The sequence below is a fragment of the Siphateles boraxobius genome, unplaced genomic scaffold (genome assembly GCF_051911475.1).
Source record: "Siphateles boraxobius isolate OS27281-9 unplaced genomic scaffold, OSU_SipBor_1 8, whole genome shotgun sequence".
In the NCBI taxonomy this organism is placed as follows: domain Eukaryota; kingdom Metazoa; phylum Chordata; class Actinopteri; order Cypriniformes; family Leuciscidae; genus Siphateles; species Siphateles boraxobius.
This window is the reverse complement of record NW_027509208.1, coordinates 21474791-21499355: the sequence shown is the minus strand read 5'-3', so window position 1 is coordinate 21499355 and position 24565 is coordinate 21474791. Positions and strand designations below refer to the sequence as shown.

General features: G+C 38.5%; 1 protein-coding gene across 1 annotated transcript; it reads left to right on the top strand.

The window, feature by feature from the left end:
* The first annotated feature begins 690 nt into the window (after positions 1 to 690).
* On the top strand, positions 691 to 23511 carry ddhd1b (DDHD domain containing 1b). The gene is made up of 13 exons (XM_077220781.1): positions 691 to 1787; positions 2990 to 3166; positions 3508 to 3636; positions 5124 to 5271; positions 5349 to 5458; positions 5567 to 5673; positions 5950 to 6197; positions 9208 to 9283; positions 9373 to 9522; positions 13816 to 13880; positions 14058 to 14236; positions 18588 to 18836; positions 21040 to 23511. Exons 1-13 carry the CDS (start codon positions 1022 to 1024, stop codon positions 21219 to 21221), a joined length of 2586 nt encoding a protein of 861 aa, XP_077076896.1. The 5' UTR covers positions 691 to 1021; the 3' UTR covers positions 21222 to 23511.
* Positions 23512 to 24565: the final 1054 nt, after the last annotated feature.

The window sequence follows — 24565 nt, the reverse complement described above, 5'->3', positions numbered from 1 at the left end:
ATCAGATTAAGTGTGTGTATCATAGACTGTAAAAAAGGTGTGTATCTAATTTCAAATACATAGTAGCCTAATGTTCACAAACTCACAAAGCTTTCTTATTATTTAACAGTCTCTATGCTGTCTATGACTATGCACAGCCTTCATTCAACATAACAATAAAGTTGGGCTTTATATTAGTAAACTCACATTTATGAATGTGAAAATTGTTAATTTTTTTTTGAGTAAAACACTTTACATTCCCTTTAAAATATTCGGTGAAGCCAAAAAATGCGTTTTTCCATAAAGAGGTCTTGAAATTTAAAGTTTTCATTGATAAATAGATATGTTTGAATCACACAACGCAATATAACTGAATAATGGCAAATTAAACGCAAGGTTTCAGGATAGTTATTACAGAAATTAAAGTGGCACATTTACGTGTACTAAAAATACATAAACGCTTTTGAACGCTTTTTAAGGTTGTAATTTGTATCATGCTCATAAAAACAAAGTGATTTAGAATGCAGTTTGAATTAAATAGCATCCTAATACTACTCATATTTTATCAGCCATAAATAACATAAGGCATATTCCAGTAAGCTGTGACAAAAAAAAATGATATGTTTCGAAAACAGTCACGGTTGAACGGTCAATAGACTCGAGAACCGCTCGGACAGATGACCACTCGTTCTAACTGAACCGTGAACATTTAGATCCGATTCAACAGAAAGATTCGTTCACTCATCGGACGTCGCTACAGAGCAGGGGGCTCCACGGGGAGAAATACAGTCGACATATTAATGGAAAGTGAACAGGTTGGCGTGTCCACCCTATAAGTTGAGGACTGTAAGAGTGAATTCGCTTTTAATCAATGGCTTTTCAGGTTCGGCGTTTGTGATTGACGCATCTGTACAGATGCTGGTCGCTTTGGTCGCGCCGGAGGAAGGAGAGGTTTTGACATCGTTAGATTTGTTGTTATTTTAATCAGCTGACCGGTGCTGAAATCGCCCCGTTTGCTGTTTTCCAGAAAGCGTTGACAGCGATGAGCGCTTGTCAGGACAAAACGTCTTTGAGTTGTTCGGAAAGCAGGGAAAATGTCAGCGGGAATGAATGGGGACGGATGGATGATTCGTATTCGTCTTGCTTTGATGAGCTCACGGGCGACGCGATACACGGCGGGATGAATGCGGTACAGCCGGGCATAGACGTGCATCTACCGCTGCCCCTAGGCCAACGCGAACTGATTCTAGGCCTGGTGGAAGAGGGTTTCCCCGTCTATCATGGCCGTCTCGGTTCTGATCCGGACTCGGATTACCTCGACATCCCCAGCGACCTGAACTACAGCGAGAGCGACGGGAACATCACCACGAAAAAGCGCAACCGCTCCACCAGCTCGCGGCACCGCGGGGAAGTTGTAACAGAACTCGGACCCGAAGAGTTGCGCTGGTTCTACAAAGAGGACAAGAGGACCTGGAAACCGTTTGTTGGACACGATTCTCTGAAAATTGAGTTGGCTTATCGCAAATTCTGCGAGCTTAACCCGAACGAGGTCAAACGGAGGGATGCCAGTGAAGAACCAGAGGATTTATTCGAGTCTCCGTCAGAATGTGAAGCACCGGCGGTCCGGAGACAGTCCGCGGCGGCGGCAGCATCGGCACCGGGACCCGAGAGCTCGGATGCGGGATGCTGCTCAACGGACGAGACGGAGCTGGAGTCGGACAGCATCAATGTGGAGGCAGTGTGTGTCCGTGGAGGACTCTACGAGGTGGACATTAAAGGGAAAGACTGTTATCCTGTATACTGGAACCGTGAGTGTTTTTACAAGCTTATTAACGTTACATTAAAGAAAACAAACAAGATGCCCTAATTTAAACATATTTGTTATATGGTGTTTGGAAAACAAGGAGAGGTTTTGCCGAAAGGCTAGTTCTTATACATACAACGACAGTAGGCCTACATCATACTTGAGGCTAACAAAGCGGCATAAAAGTATCTTAAAAGTAATATAAATAGTGTATTCCAAATTTGAAGCCAATCAATAGTTTAAGAAACATTGTTGGGCAAGTTACTAATTTATTTATTTTTGGCAAGTTACTAATTTATCTTGCTACTAAGCAACTAATTACATCATCAACAGTTTGATTACTCTCTCTAAAAAGTATTGGATTACGTATTACCAATTGCTTTAGTTAAACAATGAAACGATAGACATGAAACTGCACTTTTGATTCTTTCTAATAAACAATATTCAACTGCATAAATTATTCTTAAACTGACCAGAGTGTGTAAAGGGAGAAGGTTACATTAAAACATACATTTTAACCTTACATTTTTAAGACTTGTTGTAGTCTATACCGTATTTAAAGAAGTAGGCTAACTGTAATTAAATTACTGAAAATGTAAGAGTAATTCCTTTACCTTTTCAAGGGAAAAGTAGTAATTTAAAGTGATTAGATTAATTAGTGATTTATTATACCCAGCACTGGTGAGAAACAAAAACTAAAATTTAAGTCTTTTTTTTTTACCAAAAATGTTTGCAGTAGCCTAGCTCTCAAACCATATTTAAGCATAATCTCCATATCCAAACTTGACCCTGTAAGATGAATTGTGGCAGATTTTACGTCAATGTTCGAATGTGGCTTTCAGCAAAAAACACATTATAGGTATTATCTAAGGGGTCGTTCACACAGAACACGTATTTTTTACATTCCACTGCGTTACTCTTCCATTGTTTTTCAATATAAATACTCGCTAGACGGACGTCTTTATCCGAGGCGCTCGCTCTCTCGTCTTTTGCAGCTAAAATTTGTCTGAGGCTAAGCTTCATCGCAAAGACCGTTAAAATCGCCATCTGTAAACATGACACGCTAGGTGAGCAAAGACTCGTGATTTTGCCCCACGACAACAGAAACTCTTTAGGAAAAACTATTGTAAACCAAAAACGTACAGTGTGCTTAAGTCAGATGAATTGTTGCTTTAGGACAACAATTCGGACTGCTTGTCTTTACAGAACAGGACCACATCCCGGTCATGAGAGGCCAGTGGTTCACGGACGGTACCTGGTTGCCTCTGGAGGAAGAGGAGAGTGACCTCATTGAACTGGACCACCTGGCCCGTTTCCGAGGCCAGCAGATGAAAGACACCTTCGACACGGAAGCGGTGGCCATCACGGTGGACAGCAAAGATGGTAACAGACCATGGTAGCAATAGGACTCAGGGTTTGGGAGGCTTTGTACTAGGGGTCGAGCACACAAAAAAGATCAACCTAACATTGAAGCTTAGTTCAGCTGACCCAGAGACACAGTCATAAATGAGCTACATCCCAAACCCAGACATCCTGTTTGTCTCATAACACATTTGAACTAAGTTAAACTGACTTGTGTACTGGTATCGATTTTCAGTTGTGTTTGCAAATACTTAAAACGACCCTTAATTGAAATGAACTGATCTAGTTGGACCACTTAAGATTGCTTAACAGTCAGGTAATTTGACACAGACCTGTTTGACTTCTGCCCTTAATTCACTCAGCCATTCACAGCCTGAAACTGAGCCGTAGCCATGTCGACTGGTACAGTGTGGATGAAGTGTACCTTTACAGCGATGCCACCACCTCTAAGATTGCACGAACTGTCACTCAGAAACTGGGGTTCTCAAAAGGTTTGTAGCACCCTTGATTATTAAGTACTTTCTCAGTGCTGTTGTTTACTTGTAGACTTCATTAAATAGCTTGATGAGTTCAGTGTTCTATGTTAAGTTTTGTATTGTATTTTCTTGGCTAGGACATACCGAAGACCCAATTTATTAAATAGGCTAAATGGCTAAACTCGAAATAACATACTGGCATACTATTGACTTGTACTATTTCTGCCATATAAAAGTGTAGATTCAGCACACGATTCACTACTTGCTAGTCTATTACTTGTGGGGGGGTCGTGCATTCGATTGGACATAAATTGTGAGTCATCATTATTTTGAGTATTTTCTCTCACATGAAATGAAGAGACATACATTAACTTTTTAATTCATGGATCTGCTTAGTAAATTATTGGAGTACACTAGCATACACATGATTTCAAAACAAATAGACATGGACTAAAAGTAAAATAAAAACATTTACACTTTATGTGGTCTTTAAAGGTTTAGCCAAAAATGAAAATGATGTCATTAATTACTCACCCTCAATGTCCTTCCAAACCCGTAAGACTTTCGTTCTTCTTCGAAACACAAATTAAGATGTTTTCATGAAATCTGAGAGCTTTCCGTCCCTCGACTGATAGCTACGCAGCTAGCAGTTTGACCCTTCAAAAAGTTCTTAAAAAGATTATAAAACTAACCCACATGAATTGAGCAGTTTAGTCCAAAAGTTCTGGAGAAACACAATCGCTTTATATGATGAACAGATTCATTATCGTTACACAACACATTTGAGCTTCAGCAAGAACCAGTGAGGTTCATTCTCGTGTTATGCAGCACGTTCAAACTTCAGCAAGAACCAATGAGGCTCATTCTTGTGTTACGCAGCACGTTTGAGCTTCTGCAAGAGGTTTGTTCTCACGCATCAAGCAGGTTCGATTAAGCCTCTCTTTATGTTCACTGATCAATGTTTATGTGTGAATAAAAGCCTAAATGAAATCTGTTAATCATATAAAGCGATCTTTTGTCAACTGAAAATCTGGACTAAATCTCTCGATTCATATGGATTAGTTTAACAATCTCTTTATGAACTTTCTGAAGAGTCAAAGTGGTAGTTGCATAGACTGTCAATGAGGGACAGAAATCTCTTAGATTTCATTAATAATATACTTATTTGTGTTTTGAACATGAACGATGGTCTAATGGTTTTGGAACGACATGAGGTAAATGATGACAGAATTTTCAAATTGGGGGAACTTACCCTTGTGAAAAAGCAGTACACTTCAAAACTTTTAATTCAATATTATTACAAAGTGCACATTTTAAAATCCCTTTAAAGTACACTTAAATGGCCTCTAATTTGAATGAATTATTATTATATTATCTGCAAGTATAGTTTAAAAAAATCAATTCAATACCGTTAAGTGCACTTCTTTTTTCACAAGGGAAGTCACTGTTAAAACTAAAGATAAAATAAAGTGCATGGTTATCAATTTAGCATGTCTGGTTAGCCTCCAGTAGTGGGACGCGTCTCCACCGAGGTTACGTGGAGGAGGCGACTCTTGAGGACACGCCCCCTGAAACAACGCACATAGTCTTTGTGGTGCATGGGATTGGCCAAAAGATGGATCAGGGGCGGATCATTAGAAATACAAGCATGTAAGTCCACAAATCACACAGCTGAGTCTGCAAAAAACATCTAGTCCTGAAACTGATGCATTTCATTGACGGTTTAGGATGCGTGATGCTGCCCGCAAGATGGAGGAGAAGCACTTTTCTGACCGAACAAATGAACACGTTGAGTTCCTTCCTGTGGAATGGCGATCTAAACTCGCCCTTGATGGAGGTATTGCCTATGGACAATGATAAATAATATAAAGTGCATTATGTTTGAAAACTATTATCAGTGTTAGACATGATTAGGGTTTATTTATGATAAAGTCTACTTTTTCAGACACCGTGGACTCCATTACTCCAGACAAAGTGCGAGGTTTGAGAGACATGCTGAACAGCAGTGCAATGGACATTATGTACTACACAAGCCCTTTGTACAGGGATGAGGTGATTTACATCTATAGTTCTCTACTCTTTCATTCATTGTGCTCTTTTTTTCAGCTCTCTAACCCATAAACAAGATTTCTAAAGAATCATATTCGTGCTCCTGATGTGAAAGCACATCAAAAGAGTATACTTTATAGCTTAAAAGATGTTTTAGTAAGACAAGATTATTAAAACGTCCCACTCATACACAGACGCACACTCTGTCCCACTCTTTTCTAGTGCACAAATAAAGTGTCACACTTGTTCGTTTCACGCTCTCTGCACTTGCATCCTCAGATCACCCGGGGTCTGACCAAAGAGTTGAACCGACTCTACATGCTCTTCTGCGAGCGCAACCCAGAATTTGCAGAGAAAGGAAAGGTGTCCATCGTCTCCCATTCACTCGGCTGTGTCATCACCTTTGACATCATGACAGGGTGGGACCCTGTGCGCTTTGTTCACGAAGACGTGGCAGATGTCATGGAGGCTGATGTAAGCAGACAAGAGCGTCAGCTACTGGAGGATCTTCGTATGACATGCTTAAGGTTTACGACTAATTATAGTTACACTCTACACTCCCATGAAATTAAGTAAAGGATGTAAGCAACCATGCAGAACACTCTAGCATAGTGGTGCCTGCAGGATTTCTACATGGAAAAACAACACTAAAAAGTTCAACAATTCAATATATGCTCATTAAAAATGCAACTCTGCTAATGTCTAGTATTTATGTAACTATTGTGCACTCTAGTATTTATGTAACTATTGTGCACTCTAGTATTTATGTAACTATTGTGCACTTTTATAAGTCTTGAGACTCTTCAGGCTAAATTATCAATGACACTCATTTTAAATATTTTGAAACGCAAAAATGGAAAAAGCAACAAAATGGTCCCAGACATCCGTCTAGTACATGTTCATATGTTCAGAAAAACAGCACGGGGGGACACAAAAACACTTTCAGTGTGAAAAGTAGCCTTTATATTCAATTGATTGTAGGTGAACATTCACTTTATCAGTTGCTGTTTGTTTTTGGTGTTCTCAATACTGTCTATTTTACTGACTGAGAAAACGCTTTAGATGATTCAGTGAGACACTGGATGCGAATCAATTCAGACTGTTTTGCAAACCTGTTCGGCCAACTTATTGGAAAGAGACAACCGACTCAAAAGAAAGATTAATTCACAAATGCTTAGCATCGCTAAGTCAGTTATTCAAGAGAAATGCGTCATATGTAAATACTGAAAAATCTGCAGGGAGAAAGCGCTCTGGTATTCACAGTATGTTCAGCTGTAGGTGCCTGTAGCATGGCAAAATGCATTTAGAAAGACATCTTATAAGACACTAACAACCTCTCAGCAATCGCAAAGCAATCAGCCAGAACACTGGTAACATGCTAACATCCACCTAGAACACACTAGCAAGTAACCCAACAACCACTCAGAACACAGTACTGTGCATCGGATACAAGTTGACATTTGAATCATCGTTTCTAACATATCTATATATATTTTTTTTTTTACATTTGAATATTGTATTTGAATATACATTTGTTTATGTTAAAACAGCACCTGCTTTTATTTAATCTTTTGGTTTTGTGAAAAAAGATGAAAGAGCCATGCGTTAAAAGTCAGATGGTATTTAAGCTACTTTGTGATTTGCTGTATGTCTGAATAAAAGAAATAAAAGGTAACTATCTATACCATATTGAATTGCATAGCATCATATTTTTTTTCCATTGCATCGTATTACATTGAATTGCATCGCGTTGAATCGAATCGAAATCGGATCGCACCGCATCGTAATAGTAGTGAATCGGATTGCATCGCATCGGTAGCTGCTTATATGTATCTTTAATGTATCGTATCGTTGGCTATGCATCGAGATGCGTATCGCATCGGCCTCCGCTATGGAGATGCAAATCCCTGCAAGTAACCCACAACCATAGATATCAAATAGAGACTAGATGCCCTATTGGCCGCTGTGGCGCAAGAAATGCGGTAAGATTTACACAAGCAAGATTTAACATTTAACATTACCGCACTATTAGTTGTATTTTGTGAACAAAATATTCAATGTGTCCTGTATCGTAGCTACGTGTATGACCTTTGCAGCAAAAAAACCCGCGTGAAAATCAGTTCGGTATTCAGTGAGATATGATTAATTAAATGCGATGGCAGCTCATTGCACCTGCCAAACAGATTACACTGAGCGGAGCGGCTGACCGGTTTAAGATGGCGGCCCCACGGCTCGTCCGCGCCAATAGGCAGTAGCGGTCGATAGGGCGTCTATCTATATGATGTCTATGCCCACAACCACTCAGAACACATCAACACACTAACATCCACCGAGAACACACTAGCAAGTAACCAACAACCACTCAGTACACAGTATCAACATGCTAACATCCACCCAGAGCACACTAGCAACACACTAACAATCACTACAAACATTGTAGCGACTACATAGCAACATGCTAACTTCCACTCAGAGCACAAGGCTGGCCAACTCTGACCCTCAATATTCACTTTCTTTCAGAGTTTTTGCTCCAACCCTGATCAAACCCACCTCCTTTAGCTTTCTAGTATTTCCGAAGACCCTGGCTGCGTCCGAAATCTTAGGCAGCTGACTTGTTGCCTCTCCGTCCTATCAGGCACTGACTTCGCAGGCAGCGTTTGCACACGAAGCTACCTCACGAAAGTGATTTCAGACAGGCTTCTGAGGCAGCGTTATGGTTGAATGATCTAGAGCTAAACAGAGAGAGCTTTGATGATAACTAAGCAAATATTTTTTGCCTAGAGATAACATCAAAATTGATAATGATCAAAATGTACATTTACACGCAAACTGACAAGCAAATGCAACGTTCAGACGCCACCTTTGTGTTTTAGCTTAACTATCATAGAATGGAACGCACAGGATTGTTGGATATCAAAGATTAGATGACGTATCTCAGGAGACAGGAAGTGAAGCTAACGTTGGATTCGGACGTGCCTTGATGCCTTCCTACCTTAGAATGCACCCTCCGAAGGCAGTATTTTTAAGCTTTGAGACCCAGCCCTTGATTAGCTTTTTCAGGTGTGTTTGTTGGTTAGAGCTAAACTCTGCAGGAAAGTCAATGTTGCAGGCCAGAGTTTCCCTGCCCTGCCTTAGGATCTGTTTATCAATGTATAATAACCATCCACTCTTGCATTGTGGCCGCCAGGTTTTGCACAGGCTAACACCACTCTTGTTTTCTTCAGAAATGTAAAAGTCTAGTTGTTATTGTTATTTAAACTTTAATTTCAGCTGTACGATACACTAACATTTCGAAAGATTATCTTTTACAATCTTTTTTCTGTTAGTTCTTAATGTATTATCCATTTGATCAATTTGTTCAGTTGCCAGTTGCATTGATTTTACTGCTCTCATGTTGTTTCCGATGCATTCAAAGGGTTATGTATTATTTAAAGGTTTTTAGTTTTGTGTGCACTCTACTCCATAATGACAATCCCTCTGTTAATCTAGTGCGTGTACTGTTCCTCTCCAAAAATCTAATTTAATATTCATTTGCAGAATGAGGGATTTGGAAGATAAGCTTCAGCATGTCCAAACCTCATCCTCAAGACCCTCTCCAGTCCTGAAATTCAAGGTATGTTAGTATAAATAACCTTCTCTTCTCCTTCCCACCATCTGTTTGTGTAAGTTTCATGTAATAAACCATGTGATTTGGGGTTGTAGGTGGAGAACTTCTTCTGCATGGGATCTCCTCTGGCTGTGTTCTTGGCTTTGCGAGGTGTCCGCCCTGGAGCCGACGGAACGCAAGACAACATCCTACCTAAATATATCTGCCAGCGGCTTTTTAACATCTTCCATCCCACTGATCCTGTAGTGAGTGATGGTTTTTGGAGTATAAAGATAGCCTAGGATCAGATTTCTCAGTACAGGTCCATATATATATTATGAGCCCATTTAAAAAAAAAAAGTTCTTAGAAGTAAAATGATTGGTAAAACTTTACAATAAGGTTTCATTTCTTGATATTAGTTAATTTGAACTAACAATGAACAATACTTCTACAGCATTTATTAATATTGGTTAATGTTAAAGGGTTAGTTCACCCTAAAAGAGATTTAGTCAAGAAGTGATTAAGTCTTTAAGAGACTTAATCGCTTTATAAGATGAACAGATTTAATTTAGGCTTTTATTCACATATAAACATTGATCAGCAAACATAAACAAGAAGATAAACTAAACCTGCTTGATGCTTGAGGACAAACCTCAGTGGTTCTTGCTGAAGCTCAAACATGCTGCGTAGTGCGTAACACTAGAATGAACCTCATCGGTTCTTGTTGAAGCCCTAACGTGCTGCGTAATATGAGTATGAACCTCATTGGTTCTTGCCCCTTGGCCTCTGTCAATCATGGCCTCCTAATCATCCCCATATACTGATTGGCTTCATCACGGTCTCCTCTCCACCAGTAAGCTGGTATGTGGTGGGCGTTCTGGCGCAATATGGCTGCCGTCGCATCGTCCAGGTGGATGCTGCACATTGGTGGTGGTTGAGGAGAATCACCCTTCATGTAAAGCGCTTTGAGTACCCAGAAAAGCACTATATGAATTTAACAAATTATTATTAATGTTGAAGCTCAAACACTTGCGTAACACTAGAATGAACCTCATTGGTTCTTGCTGAAGCTCAAATGTGCTGTGTAAAATGAGAATTAACCTCATTGGTTCTTGCTGAAGCCCAAACGTGCTGCGCAACACAAGAAAGAACCAAATTGGTTCTTGCTGGAGCTCAAACGGGCTGCGTAACACACAAGAATGAACCGCATTGGTTCTTGCTGAAGCTCAAACGTGCTGCGTAACACACGAGAATGAACCTCATTGGTTCTTGCTGAAGCTCAAATGTGCTGCGTAACACGAGCATTAACCTCATTGGTTTTTGCTGAAGCTCAAACGTGCTGCGTAACACACGAGAATGAACCTCATTGGCCCAGTCCCAATTCGCATACTCTCCGTCCTAAATAGTATTCGAAAATATAATTAGTATGTCCCAAATCGTAGTATGTTGAAATTAGTGTTCTAAAGAAACCCGGATGGTCTACTATTTCCGGTCAGAATCCGAAGTGCAGATGGATGCACGCTCTAACGGCTAATATTCCCCATAACCCATTGCGCGTTGGACGAAGATTCGGTTAGAACTACAAACATGAGTGAAAAGTGTTAAAAAAAAACTACAGACATGGAGGATGCGCGAGTCCGGTGGTTATGTACGGTTATGTAGAGAGGTTTAAAATAAAGGGTTTTGAGTGATTAATTATCAGTATCTAACCTGACGAAAATTTATTTATTCAACGTTGTTTACATTATATTGCATCTGCAGCAGCATTGTGAACTTTTGTAAAGATACGTTTAGCCATTACCTTTTAAATGCATCATTGTATTCAAATTGCAAACACATGAGGAGAGTCTCCGCATGAAAGACTCATGACTGGCAGATGAACGTGCTATCCGAAACGGTAGGAAAATCAAATTAGATTGAATGGAGGATTTGAACTGTGACAAGATGATTGACAGGGCAGTTTAAGGTGACAGCATGCACGCAACAGATCTGTCCGTTAAAGATGATGTGATAGTATGTCCCGAAGCTTGCCTACTATTTTGCTACACACTCAAAAGTATGTACTTTTTCTTCACAAGAAGAGTACATACTTTTAGGTTGTAGTATAAGTAGGTGAATTGGGACTGGGCCATTGGTTCTTGCTGAAGCTCAAATGTGCTGCGTAACATGAGAATGAACCTCATTGGTTCTTGCTGAAGCTCAAACGTGCTGCATAAAATGCGAATGAACCTCATTTGTTCTTGCAGACGCTTAAACGTGCTTCGTAACATAAGAATGAACGTCATTGGTTCTTGCAGAAGCTCAAACGTGCTGCGTAACGCACGAGAATGAACCTCATTGTTTCTTGCTGAAACTCAAACGTGCTACGTAACGCACGAGAATGAACCTGATTGGTTCTTGCACGTCAAGCAAACATGCTTGAGCTTCCATTTATCATAACTTATGTCGATGAGTCGATGAATATTCATATGTGAATAAAAGCCTAAATCTGTTCAGCATATAATTTTTTTTCGAAATTCGAGACTTTGTATTAAACTATTTGTACTTTTTGTATTAAACTATTCTTTACATACAGGTCCTTCTCAAAAAATTAGCATATTGTGATAAAGTTCATTATTTTCCATAATGTAATGATAAAAATTAAATTTTCATATATTTTAGATTCATTGCACACCAACTGAAATATTTCAGGTCTTTTATTGTTTTAATACTGATGATTTTGGCATACAGCTCATGAAAACCAGAAATTCCTGTCTCAAAAAATTAGCATATCATGAAAAGGGTCTCTAAACAAGCTATTAACCTAATCATCTGAATCAACTAATTAACTCTAAATACCTGCAAAAGATTCTTGAGGCTTTTAAAAACTCCCAGCCTGTTTCATTACTCAAAACCGCAATCATGGGTAAGACTGCCGACCTGACTGCTGTCCAGAAGGCCATCATTGACACCCTCAAGCAAGAGGGTAAGACACAGAAAGAAATTTCTGAACAAATAGGCTGTTCCCAGAGTGCTGTATCAAGGCACCTCAGTGGGAAGTCTGTGGGAAGGAAAAAGTGTGGCAAAAAAACGCTGCCCAACGAGAAGAGGTGACCGGACCCTGAGGAAGATTGTGGAGAAGGACCGATTCCAGACCTTGGGGGACCTGCGGAAGCAGTGGACTGAGTCTGGAGTAGAAACATCCAGAGCGACCGTGCACTGGCGTGTGCAGGAAATGGGCTTCAGGTGCCGCATTCCCCAGGTCAAGCCACTTTTGAACCAGAAACAGCGGCAGAAGCGCCTGACCTGGGCTACAGAGAAGCAGCACTGGACTGTTGCTCAGTTTTGCATGTCATTCGGAAATCAAGGTGCCAGAGTCTGGAGGAAGACTGGGGAGAAGGAAATGCCAAAATGCCTGAAGTCCAGTGTCAAGTACCCACAGTCAGTGATGGTCTGGGGTGCCATGTCAGCTGCTGGTGTTGGTCCACTGTGTTTTATCAAGGGCAGGGTCAATGCAGCTAGCTATCAGGAGATTTTGGAGCACTTCATGCTTCCATCTGCTGAAAAGCTTTATGGAGATGAAGATTTCATTTTTCAGCACGACCTGGCACCTGCTCACAGTGCCAAAACCACTGGTAAATGGTTTACTGACCATGGTATTACTGTGCTCAATTGGCCTGCCAACTCTCCTGACCTGAACCCCATAGAGAATCTGTGGGATATTGTGAAGAGAAAGTTGAGAGACGCAAGACCCAACACTCTGGATGAGCTTAAGGCCGCTATCGAAGCATCCTGGGCCTCCATAACACCTCAGCAGTGCCACAGGCTGATTGCCTCCATGCCACGCCGCATTGAAGCAGTCATTTCTGCAAAAGGATTCCCGACCAAGTATTGACTATTGAGTGCATAACTGAACATAATTATTTGAAGGTTGACTTTTTTTTTTGTATTAAAAACACTTCTTTTATTGGTCGTATGAAATATGCTAATTTTTTGAGATAGGAATTTTGGGTTTTCATGAGCTGTATGCCAAAATCATCAGTATTAAAACAATAAAAGACCTGAAATATTTCAGTTGGTGTGCAATGAATCTAAAATATATGAAAGTTTAATTTTTATCATTACATTGTGGAAAATAATGAACTTTATCACAATATGCTAATTTTTTGAGAAGGACCGTACATGATGCTGTTTTATTCATAATTGTTTATGTAATGTATGAAATTATATAAGATTTAAACATTTTAGTGTATTTATTTTTTTATTAACAAAACATAGGTGTTTATACATGGTAAGAGACCAATTAGTGGCATATATATATAAATATACACACGAGTACAAATAAAGGAGAGAGAAAAAAAGAGGGAAAAACGGCAAAATATATAGATGTTAGTTTAAACGTTATGCATTTATTTTCTTTTACAGTCATGTTATTTCATTGCTTTGATTAAACAGTTTAATGCAGTGCATTAATACTTTTTTGTAATTAAAGGTGTATAATAGCAGTCAGAAAATATGAATAACATCTAAATATGAAAATATGAATAACATCTAAATAAAAACAAATGGTTTCCTGCAGGCATACAGGTTGGAGCCTCTCATCCTGAAGCATTACAGCAATATATCACCTGTCCAGATTCACTGGTGAGTAAAATAATGCTTACCTAAATTTTAATTTTAGAAAATATTTTAATCAACTTATTTTTTTCCTTTTATTTTACACTGATAATCACAAAGGAGTATTTTTATCAATAAAAATGAATTTTTTGTATATACGTACGTACGTGTAAACATAGATTTAAATAAAAAAAATTTTTTTAGGTACAACACCACCACCCCCACACCGTATGACCAGATCCGTCCCACTCTACTGAATCCGTCAAAGGAAAGTGCTTATGTGTCCGATACGGAGAGCCTCCCGAGCCCATGCACCTCCCCTCCACAGCCCCGCAGACACTACGGCGAGTCTATTACCAACCTGGGCAAGGCCAGCATCATGGGTGAGATGGAGAGGAAGATCGTTAAAGATGACTGGAAGTGTAAAACAGTTGCAGGGAGTGCAGGATGTATAGTGTGTGATCTTGGAGTAGTAATTGCGGTTCCCAAATATCGAGATAATGGTGGTCTGCCTTCAATTACTGAGCATCTGCAGTTTAAACCTTTTGATTTAAATGTGGAAAGCGATAGACAGAAACAACTCAGCAAAGCATCGGATCAATAGAAAGCAATTAGCAAGTGTCACAAACAACTGGAGATTTAGACACACCCTTACCAATAATAAATCTTCAATATATATATATATATATATATATATATATATATATATATATATATATATATATATATATATATAATAAGTGTATTTTAAAGTGTAAAAAAAAACCTATAAAGTGCAATAGTAAATTATTATTTCGGTTACACTTTTATTTCGATAGTCCACTTTAGACATTCTACTAACTATAAGTAACTTTTCAACTACATGTCAAGTAACTCTCGTTAGAGTATTAGTAGGCTGTAGTAGACTGTAGTAGACTGGTAGGTTATGGTTAGGTGTTAGGGTTTGGGTTAGTAGAATAAGTTGACTTGTAGTTGCCTATCAGTAGAATGTCTGTTGGGGGACCATCAAAATAAAGTGTTAGCAGATATTAAGCAGGCAGTCTACTAATACTCTAATGACTATTAGTTGACATCTAGTTGCAAAGTTACTTATAGTTAGTAGAATGTCTGAAGTTGACTATCGAAATAAAAGTGTTACCATTATTTCTGTATAATTTCAAAATATAGCTTACTCTAAAATGAAGATTAGCGTTCACTAATCATAAAGTTAAGCATAGACCATTTATCTTGTTTAACACGTTAATTTTATCTTCAACACTGAATTTTCTTCAAGCTTTTTTTCATGGTAAATGTAGGTGTCTTTCCAAGAAAAATACTTACAAATAAACAAGTGATATAAGAAGTCCATATAATTCATACATTTCAGGCATCCGAATGTTTTGGACTGATTGTTTGAATCAATTTGCTTACTGGATCAATGCAACTTTCCCCTAGTTTAGCGGCTTAAAATGATCTGATCGCAAACATAGAAGCGAAATCGGAATTAAAAGGTAAGGATAGAAATTTCCACCTACCAGGTTAACAGGTGCTTGTTCCATTGTAGATGCTTAATGTGATAAACTCCCGACTTCTAAGATCATCTAACTGCGTGACGCAATTTCACATGCTCCAGACATTTATTTGCGTTAAATTATTTTAACATGTAAAAGATTTTGAATGAATTGCACAAGTTAACGCGTTAACGTTGACCACATGTCCAGCAACCTCTCAGTTGCTTACAGTGATGCATGAGTGGCGGAGGAGTTGAACCATTTCTTTGCCTGTTTTGAGCTGGAGTGTCCTGAGGCAGCCACATTACACCCAACAGCTCACAGTAGCCACATCTTCATCGTGGAGGAGCAAGAGGTGAGGCACACACTAAGGGCGGTGAATCCGAGGAAGATGTCATCACTGGACGGGCTCTGAAGGACTGCGCAGACCAGCTAGCGGGGTTTTTCTACTAAGATCTTCAACCAGTCTCTGTTCTGGTCTACCATTCCACCCTGTCTGAAGTCGTCACTTAGACCCACTGCAAAAAAAGCCTACCGTTAAAAGCCTTTCCTCTTGTGAATTTTGCCCCTGAAAGGGAAACTGCTATAAATGCATATGCAATAAGGTCAGCCGCAAAAATAACCCTGTCTATGCCTTTTCAGCACAAATTTTTCACTGTGTGTCTTCAGCAAATCCTGACAGTAGTTTTTTAACGCCAAAAGAGGGTTTGCGTTGGCGCAAGCTGTTAATAAATCTGTCCCTAAATGATTACCGCCCAGTGGCATTGACACCTATTATTGTACTGTATATCATCCCCTGCCTTCCACCCATATTCGACACAAATCAGTTTGCATACAGAGCAGATCCATCTACAGAGGATGCCATAGCCACAGCTCTTCACACTGCTCTGATCCTCCTGGAGCAGGAAGTTAGGCTGCTGTTTCTGGGCGTAATCTCCACATTTAATACCATCCTCCCCCAGACTGGTGACCAAGTTGGCAGATTTAGGACTATCCCACTCCATCTGCCTCTGGATAAAGGACTTCTTATCGGATTGCTCCCAGAGGGTCAGGGTAGGCCCTTAGATCTCCTCAGTCTTAACCCTGGCTCTCCTCAGGGATGTGTGCTGAGCCCCCTACTCTACACCCTCTATACTCAAGACTGCATCCCTGCACACTCCAGCAACGCCATCATCAAGTTTGCTGAGGATATCACTGTTGTGGGATGCATCATGGGGGTGGGATGAGTCTTAATATCGGGACGAGGTGGAGCGGCTTTCTGTGTGGTGTACAGACAATAACTTGGTCCTTAACACCACCAAGACCAAAGAGCTGATCATAGACTACAGGAGGAATAAATCAATCATTCAGCCCTTACTCGTATCTGGGCGTCCACGTTGAGTGGAGTGCCAATACCACAGCACAGATAAGGAAGGCACAGCAGAGATTTTACCTCCTGAGGATACTCTGGAAGAACCATCTGACTGAAAATCTGCTTGTGTCTTTTTACCGATGCTCCATAGAGACCATACTAAAATACTGTATTTGTGTGGGGTTTAGTAGCTGCACTGTAGCGGAGAGGAAAGCAATTCAGAGGGTCGTCACCTCTGCCCAGAATATTATGGGCTGCCCTCTCCCCTCCTTGGAACATCTGTACAGCTCCCGCAGGAAAGCCATAACATCATTAGGGACCCCTTCAACCCTGGTCGCCACAGGACAGTAAAATCACGGACAAACAGACTTAAAAAAAGTTTTTACCCCAGAGCCATAGTTCCACTAAATGCTCTTGAGAGTCTTGAATTTACATATGGGAAATAACCATTATGTGCAATCAGGCCTATCACATTATCAGATTTTTCACACCACGGTTATTGAGGTCAAAATAATTCACGGTAACAATATCTATAGAAACCTTAGGGGAAAAAACAACAATGTTATTAGTCAAATTCATCTTTACTTTGTTTATTTTGTGTTTTGCTTTCTTTTATTTAGCCAGTAAATGAATACAACACTCTACTGTTGCATTGCCCATTGCATACAACAATTACAACAATGAGACTCTGGCTTTCTCTGGCTTCTTTGAAACTGCCTAAGAAATAACCAGGAGAGAGACAAGTTCATTATTAATAAGTTTTACATCACAACTAATACCTTAACCTGTTGACTTGAGTCCCCATTTAGAACTCAAATACAAGAAATGGTATTCCCAAATTAAAATACAAAGTTTATGAAGCCTCCAGACTTCAAATATTGTAAACTAATTTAAAATAAAACATTTGGGAGCTTGTTGTCAGTAATATCGTAAGAATTAATTCAATAAATGATACCATTCTGAGATTTATGGAACATTTTTAAGACCATGCTATTTTTATTTAAGGCCGAAATTATTATTGTATAGTATTCTATACAGTGATAAAGACTATGCCTATTAGCATTGCATTACATACATTATCCTTAGGACAATAATCAAGATGGCATGAAGAACACAGATAAACCATATTCCATAGTCACAATAGTGTGTTAATTCTCTTCATGTTTAATAAGTCAAGATGTCTCTAACTGCATTTTATTCAGCTAAAGCGATAGTTGAATGTCTTTGTCCATTGACTGGAATGTCAAAAGTTTAATACTTCGCTGCGTTTCTCACCTGTGGACTTTCTGTGCAAGTCTGCCCTCCAGTGTTGAGTATGAATGAAACAAATTACATGTGAGAGTTTAGCATTCCATAATGCTCATATCACCCTATTTTGGCTAAATCTATTTCAAGTAAACATATAATAATCCATAAGTTTTTTATCCGAATTAGCACACTTTTGGACTAAAAGCCTCAAGGGATGTAAATATAACAAAACACAGAGAGGCGTCATCAGTTAACAGGTTAATGTAACATTTTTTGTTTCTGAACTAGCAAAATAATCGCAACTTACTCTCTGTATAGTGGCGAAATCTGCAGGAATCTGTGATGGACACGGAGGTGGGTGAACAGGTTGCTGGTATTGCCCCCTTTTGTGCTCACAGTTGACCGGCAGGTCCTGCAGACTGGGGTGTCTAAGAAATCATTTTCTATAATCCAAAAAAACTCTGTACTTGTTTTTTTGCATTTGAGTGGCAATGCAACAGTAAAGTAGCATTATTAATTTTGTTGTATTCAAGTATACAATGACAAAAAAAAATATTCAATTCAATTATAGTTATCACTTTTGGTGTGAATATGCCTTTAAAATGTAACCGTAACTACAGTACATACATGTGTATTTTTCCACAGGAGCGGCAAGTATAGGTAAAGGCATCGGTGGTATCCTGTTCTCCAGATTTTCTCGCTCGAGTGGACAGGTGGGGGGTGTGGAGGAGGAGCCATCAGACTCAGAAGGTGGGGCATGTGAGAAAGGGGAAGAGGGCAGATCTGTGGAGTTAGACATTAAACCAGAGGAGAAGATTGAGGAGAAAATCGAGGAGAAGGCAGGAGACACTAGCATGTCGCAATCGGCCTCTGTCATTATGGATAACTCCTCCTGTAAGTGGCTCAGAAATTGTGCACTGCTGATTTAATATCTTAATGATAACGATAGCTTTTATTGATAACTTTTTTATAAAAATGAAAGCCTGTTTCTGACTCTAAATAAAAAATGAAAAAAGGCTAATTGTAAGATAGTTTAAAGTAAGAAGTAAAGTCGAATTGTCAGATATAAAGTTGTAATCACGTAATGCAAAATTTTAAATCTCGTTGCAAGATATAAAGTCAATTTAAATATACAGCCCCATTTTATAAAATAAACTCACAATTTCAAGAAATAAAGCTGCAATTATAAGAAACAAAGTCATGAAATATAGTCACATTGCCAGATATAAAGAGACAGTTTGAGATATAAAGTCGCAATTATGAAAAACATATTGCGAGATGTGAAATTATGTTGCGGATATAAAATTGTAAGATATAAAGTCACAGTTGCCAGAAACAAAATCACAATTGCTAGATATCAAATCATGTTCAAAAATGTACAATATGGAGTTACTGTCACATTTTAATATATAAATTCACAAGTTGAAGTTATAAAGTCTCAATTCTAAGAAATAAAGTCACATTAGCTATATTACCATCCACTTAAATGCTGGATGGAAACACCAAAATGAGCATACATTCTAAAAATGTGCATAAAAAAAACCCTGTGCGCTCAATTGAGGCGGATATTTTTTTATCTGATAAGAATATATGCGCATTAACTATGATGGAAGTACATTAACTATGATGGAAGCGCATTAATGATGGAAACAATCATAAAAGAAAATACATTTCTTGATGCGCAACAAAAAACTGCCATGACTTTGCCTCAGCATTGGATGTAATTGGATAACTGGAATAACCAGTGGACCAATTTCATCGCACAGCATCTCAAATGTTGGTTTGGTCATTCTGAAATGCCTGAGCCAAAGTCTGTCATCAAAATAGTTCGATGCAGTTACCTTCCAGAATTGTGTCACACGATTGCGTTCCTAAACATCAGGCAACTAAACGCAAGATAACGCGAAGCTCTGAGACGGAAGTATTTTATTTTATTACAGATTTTTTGCACCTATTTCCCAGGAAGTGACAATTTTGTACTCCTTAACACATGGGATGGAAATGGTTCTTTATTTGCAAATGTTTTATTACAATTTTGTTAAATTTGAATTTGAATCTTTGGATGGAAAAATAACTATTATAAGATATAAAGTCGCAATTACGAAGAACAGTTGCACTTGCAAATCGCAATTGTTAGCTATAACATCACACTGCAAGATATAGGGCCCTATTTTAACGATCTAAGCGCATTGTCTAATGCGTACGGCGCAAGTGCACTTAGGGCTTGTCCGAATCCACTTTTGCTAATTTAACGCAGGGAAAAATGGTCAGCGTGCCCGGTGCATGGTCTAAATGGTATGTCCCTATTCTCTTAATGAGTAATGTGTGTGTTTTGGGTGTAACGTGCAATAAACCAACCAGAGTCTCATCTCCCATTCCCTTTAAAAGCCAGTTGCTCTCGCGCCATGGCGGATTCGCTATTTACATGGCGGAATTTGTATGCAAAAAAACGTACCGCTTCTCTAGCCAGGAAACGGCTTTAACCTTGCGCACGAGCAGACCATCTACGGGACAAAGTGAACGTGCGATGTGGACCCGCCTATAGGAGTACATAACTAACGCACTCTTTAAATAACAAAAAATAAATAAATTGCGCCATTGATTTTAGACTAGGCTTTAGTTGGTCAACGGCGCAGTCTATTTAGTTGCCTCAAAATAGCAATGTGCCAACAATGCACCTGAACACGCCTCGCTTTCAGACCAGCACGCCCATGGGTGCACAAATAGGTGCAAATGCATTTGCTATTTAAACAACGTGGCGAAGGACATAATGAAAAAAAGGATAACAACATCGGGCTGAAACTAGCAAAAAACACTTGCGTCACGCCTGGCGTCGCATTGCACCGGGTGTATGGTAGGGTCCATAGTCCCAATTTGGAGAGATACAGTTATAATTTTCTAACTATAAAGTCACAATGTGTGGTATAAAGTCAAATTGTTTGATATAAAGTGACGACAAAGTCGCAGTCGCGCGAAATATTTTTTTACTCTGAGGCAGAAACGGCTTCCATAAAGATCTTTGATGATTTGTAAATTCGCTTGTGCAGAGAAATTCATCAGACCTCTAACACCTGTCCTTCTTTTGACTGTTTTTCAGTGGAGCTTGAGAAACGCATCGACTTTGAGCTGAGGGAGGGCCTGGTGGAGAGCCGCTATTGGTCAGCGGTGACGTCACACACGGCTTATTGGTGCTCACACGATGTGGCTCTGTTTCTGCTAACGTTTATGTACAGGCCGAATGAAGCGGATGACATGACAGAGGACAACCCTGAATCATAACACACACACACACACACATATGAACTCTTCGCACCCTTGATCACTTCCTTAATTTAGTTAAGCAGACCTTGTTCACTGTGCGTCAGGGATCCTTGCCTTGTTTCTCCTTAATTTTAGAAGCACACCCATGGAGACTTACTCTCTCCCCTACACCCGCAAACTAGGATTGTTCTTAACCTCGATCGATGAAATGATGACAATGATCCTACTTGTTTCAGCTTGGACAATTCACACCTTGAAGCTTCCCAAAGTTGCAAACTCTTCATATTGACTGATCTGTATTAACTTAACTTGTGGTTGGATGGTATGACTGACAAGAATCTGCTGAATTTGGAGGTTCACAATCAAAAGGGTTTGAGGAATGCATCTGATGTGATCTATTTATTGGCCTTACGATTATACTTTTTAAGATGTTTTTATAAATTAAGCATTGCTCGTATGTTTACTTCATTTAGATGATAAAAAAATAATCTGCATCTCTCCTAAAAGTGGCCAAATATTGAGTTGATAGTCGATGGAAGCAGTGCACATAGCCACATCATTATACATTCACCCTCATGTTGTTCCAAATCCATGTGACTACAAAAGGAGATATTTTGAAGAATTGTACTAGTCGCTTTTTTCCATGCTATTACAATGAATGGAGACCAGTGTTATTTTGGTATGACTGATATACTTTTGTAATATTTTCTGGTTTCATTTAAATTTTAGTTAAACTTTTAGTAATTTTGTTGTTTGTTTTTTGTCATTTTTATTAGTTTCTTTTTTTTTAATTCTATACAGGTTTTGTAAATTTTCGTTTAAAATTTACTAAAACTACAACTTTAGTTCATTTTAGTTCATTTAGTGCGTTGTTAAAGTGAAAATGAGAAATGCTTTTATTTTATTTCTGTTGTCTCTTATTTTATTAAGTAACAAAACGTTTTTTTTTTAATGGTTTTAGTTTTAGCTAACGATAATAACTTTGAAGACTGAAGATTTTATGTTTCAAACAGCACTATAAAGTTTCATAAAAGTGAAAATATTCCCATTCCTTTGAATGTAATGTGAACAGACTGAAATTGAATCTGGTATTCCCCAAACATGTTGTATATTCTTAATATTCTTAATTCATAATACAGAACATTCTTAAAGGGATAGTTCACCCACAACTGAAAGTTTCTCTATCATCATCCACCCACCCTTATGTTGTTACAAACCTGTATGAGTTTCTTTCTTCTGTTGAACACAAAATAATATATTTTGAAGAATTTTGGTAACCAGACAGTTGATGGTAACCATTGACTTTCATAATATATTTGTTTTCCTACTATGGAAGTCAATGGCTACCATCAAGTTGTCAACTGTCTGGTTACCAACATTCTTCAAAATATATTCTTTTTATTTCAACAGAAGAAAGAAACTTGTACAGTTTTGGAACAACATATGGGTGAGTAAATGATGACATAATTACATTTTTTGGGGGGAGGGTGAACAATTCCTTTAAGAAATTATCCATTTGTCTTACATTGAAGAAAGGAAGTCATATGGGTTTGGAATCTCATTGGAGAGAATGATGACAGAATTGCTATTTTTGGGTGAACTATTCCTTTAAAGACATTTCCGGTCATGTTCCCTCAACTTTTTTTCTCCTCTACAATCGCATGATAGACACTGAAATCTACTGCATATTTGAACTGCACCCTTTGCTAATGATTATCTCCACCGAATTAGAGTTTATGCTTTGACATGCATGAAAGAGAAAGTCCACAGAGGCTTAAACAAAAAGAAAAAAATCCTTAAAACTGGATCTCCTCTTAGTTCTGTCCAGGTTAAAACTTAACATTTTTCATATATGGCATACTCTTTTATGCCAACAATGTGCAATAGGCATATCAAACATATTACTGTTTTCTAATGTATTACTGCACTAAAGAACCACACAGTCAAAAAGACTTTGCCATTTTAAAACGACTATCGTTTTTTTTGTTTTAGTTTTTTGTTAAGTTCATGTTTTATGTATTCATTTTGTTTGATTTGTTTACAGTAGTCCTGAAAATCGACACCCCCATGCCTTTACGATGACAAGAGAAAAGCACTTAACATTTCTCCTTACCTCACCCTTGAATGTGCCAATAAACTGAACAGTGAGATCTTCATTAGGTCTGTGGTCAGAGGGTACGGTCTGCATTATGTGCATATATACTAGAACTGGACTCCAGCGTGTCTGTTCATGTTTAGCTTCAGTGAACGCCGAGCTGTTCCTCTTTTACGAACCTCGTGATTTTCATTAAAGTTGATATCGACCGCCTGCTCTGTCTCATTCTGTGAATTACTTTAAGTCCTGACTCTATAGTTGGTTAATATATAGGATCAACTAGTGTTGCTGTGGACCTTGAAGTAAATGGAAAGCAATACAACTTTATTCATCTCTGAGGGGTCATTTAGTTTTAGCAATACACAATATACACTAGAGCTGGTGGGTTGTGTCACAGGTCACCAGTAGCCTATACTATATACTTTTAAAATGGACGGTTAAATGCGTCACATATATTTTGTTGTTAATGTCAAATACTGCGCATAATATAAAACTCAACTGTATTTTGATGTAAATCCTGTAAATGTCTTTTTTTATTATTTTTTTATTAGATACAATACTTTGGGCCAGTGTTTGTTATATGTGTTAAGATGGTAAATTGCACTTGTGCGCTTGCGTATATTTTTAAATTTCCATTTTCTATTCCACCAATGGCATGCTAATAATTTGAGATATTGTTGTGCCTTTACAGCTAGTCTATGAAAATGATAAAATTGCAGGATGAAATTTAACCCCTTAATTGTTGATCATAGATGTGAAAATACACTGTCCAAACTGAAATGTTTTTAATTCATGAATGCTTTGGAATACAGACCTAAAGTTGGTCTCTTTTTAAAGAAGACACTGAGCAGATTATTGCTACATTTTAGTTTTTTTATTATATTTTTATTACTAAATAATTTGTCAACTACAAATGGCTATAAAACCAAAGCCATATGTCTAACCAAGTTGTTGTCCAAATTTGAAGTTGATATCACAAAAATTGAAGTTCCCATGAGATGTTAAGCGTTGTACCAAAAATAGCCACCGGGTGACAGCCACATTCCATTGATTTTTTTGTTTGTTGTTGATGCATTCTCCTGTCTCAAAACAATCACCAAACATGCAACCTTGAGTCTCAGACCTTTCCAACGATAAGTGTTTTATCAAGATTAGAAAAGGTTTTGATTATAGTACGGTATATTTTGTCACAATATTTTATTCAAGAACAATAAAAAATAGTGTCACGAGTCCCGCTATCTGGACGGTGAAAGTTAACATGACAGAA

Coding starts and splice junctions, on each gene's coding strand:
- ddhd1b (XM_077220781.1), top strand. CDS start 1,022: ATGAGCGCTTGTCAGGACAAAACGTCTTTGAGTTGTTCGGAAAGCAGG. Junction 9,284..9,372: donor CTCCAGTCCTGAAATTCAAG/GTATGTTAGTAT, acceptor TTGGGGTTGTAG/GTGGAGAACTTCTTCTGCAT. Junction 18,837..21,039: donor CATTATGGATAACTCCTCCT/GTAAGTGGCTCA, acceptor ACTGTTTTTCAG/TGGAGCTTGAGAAACGCATC.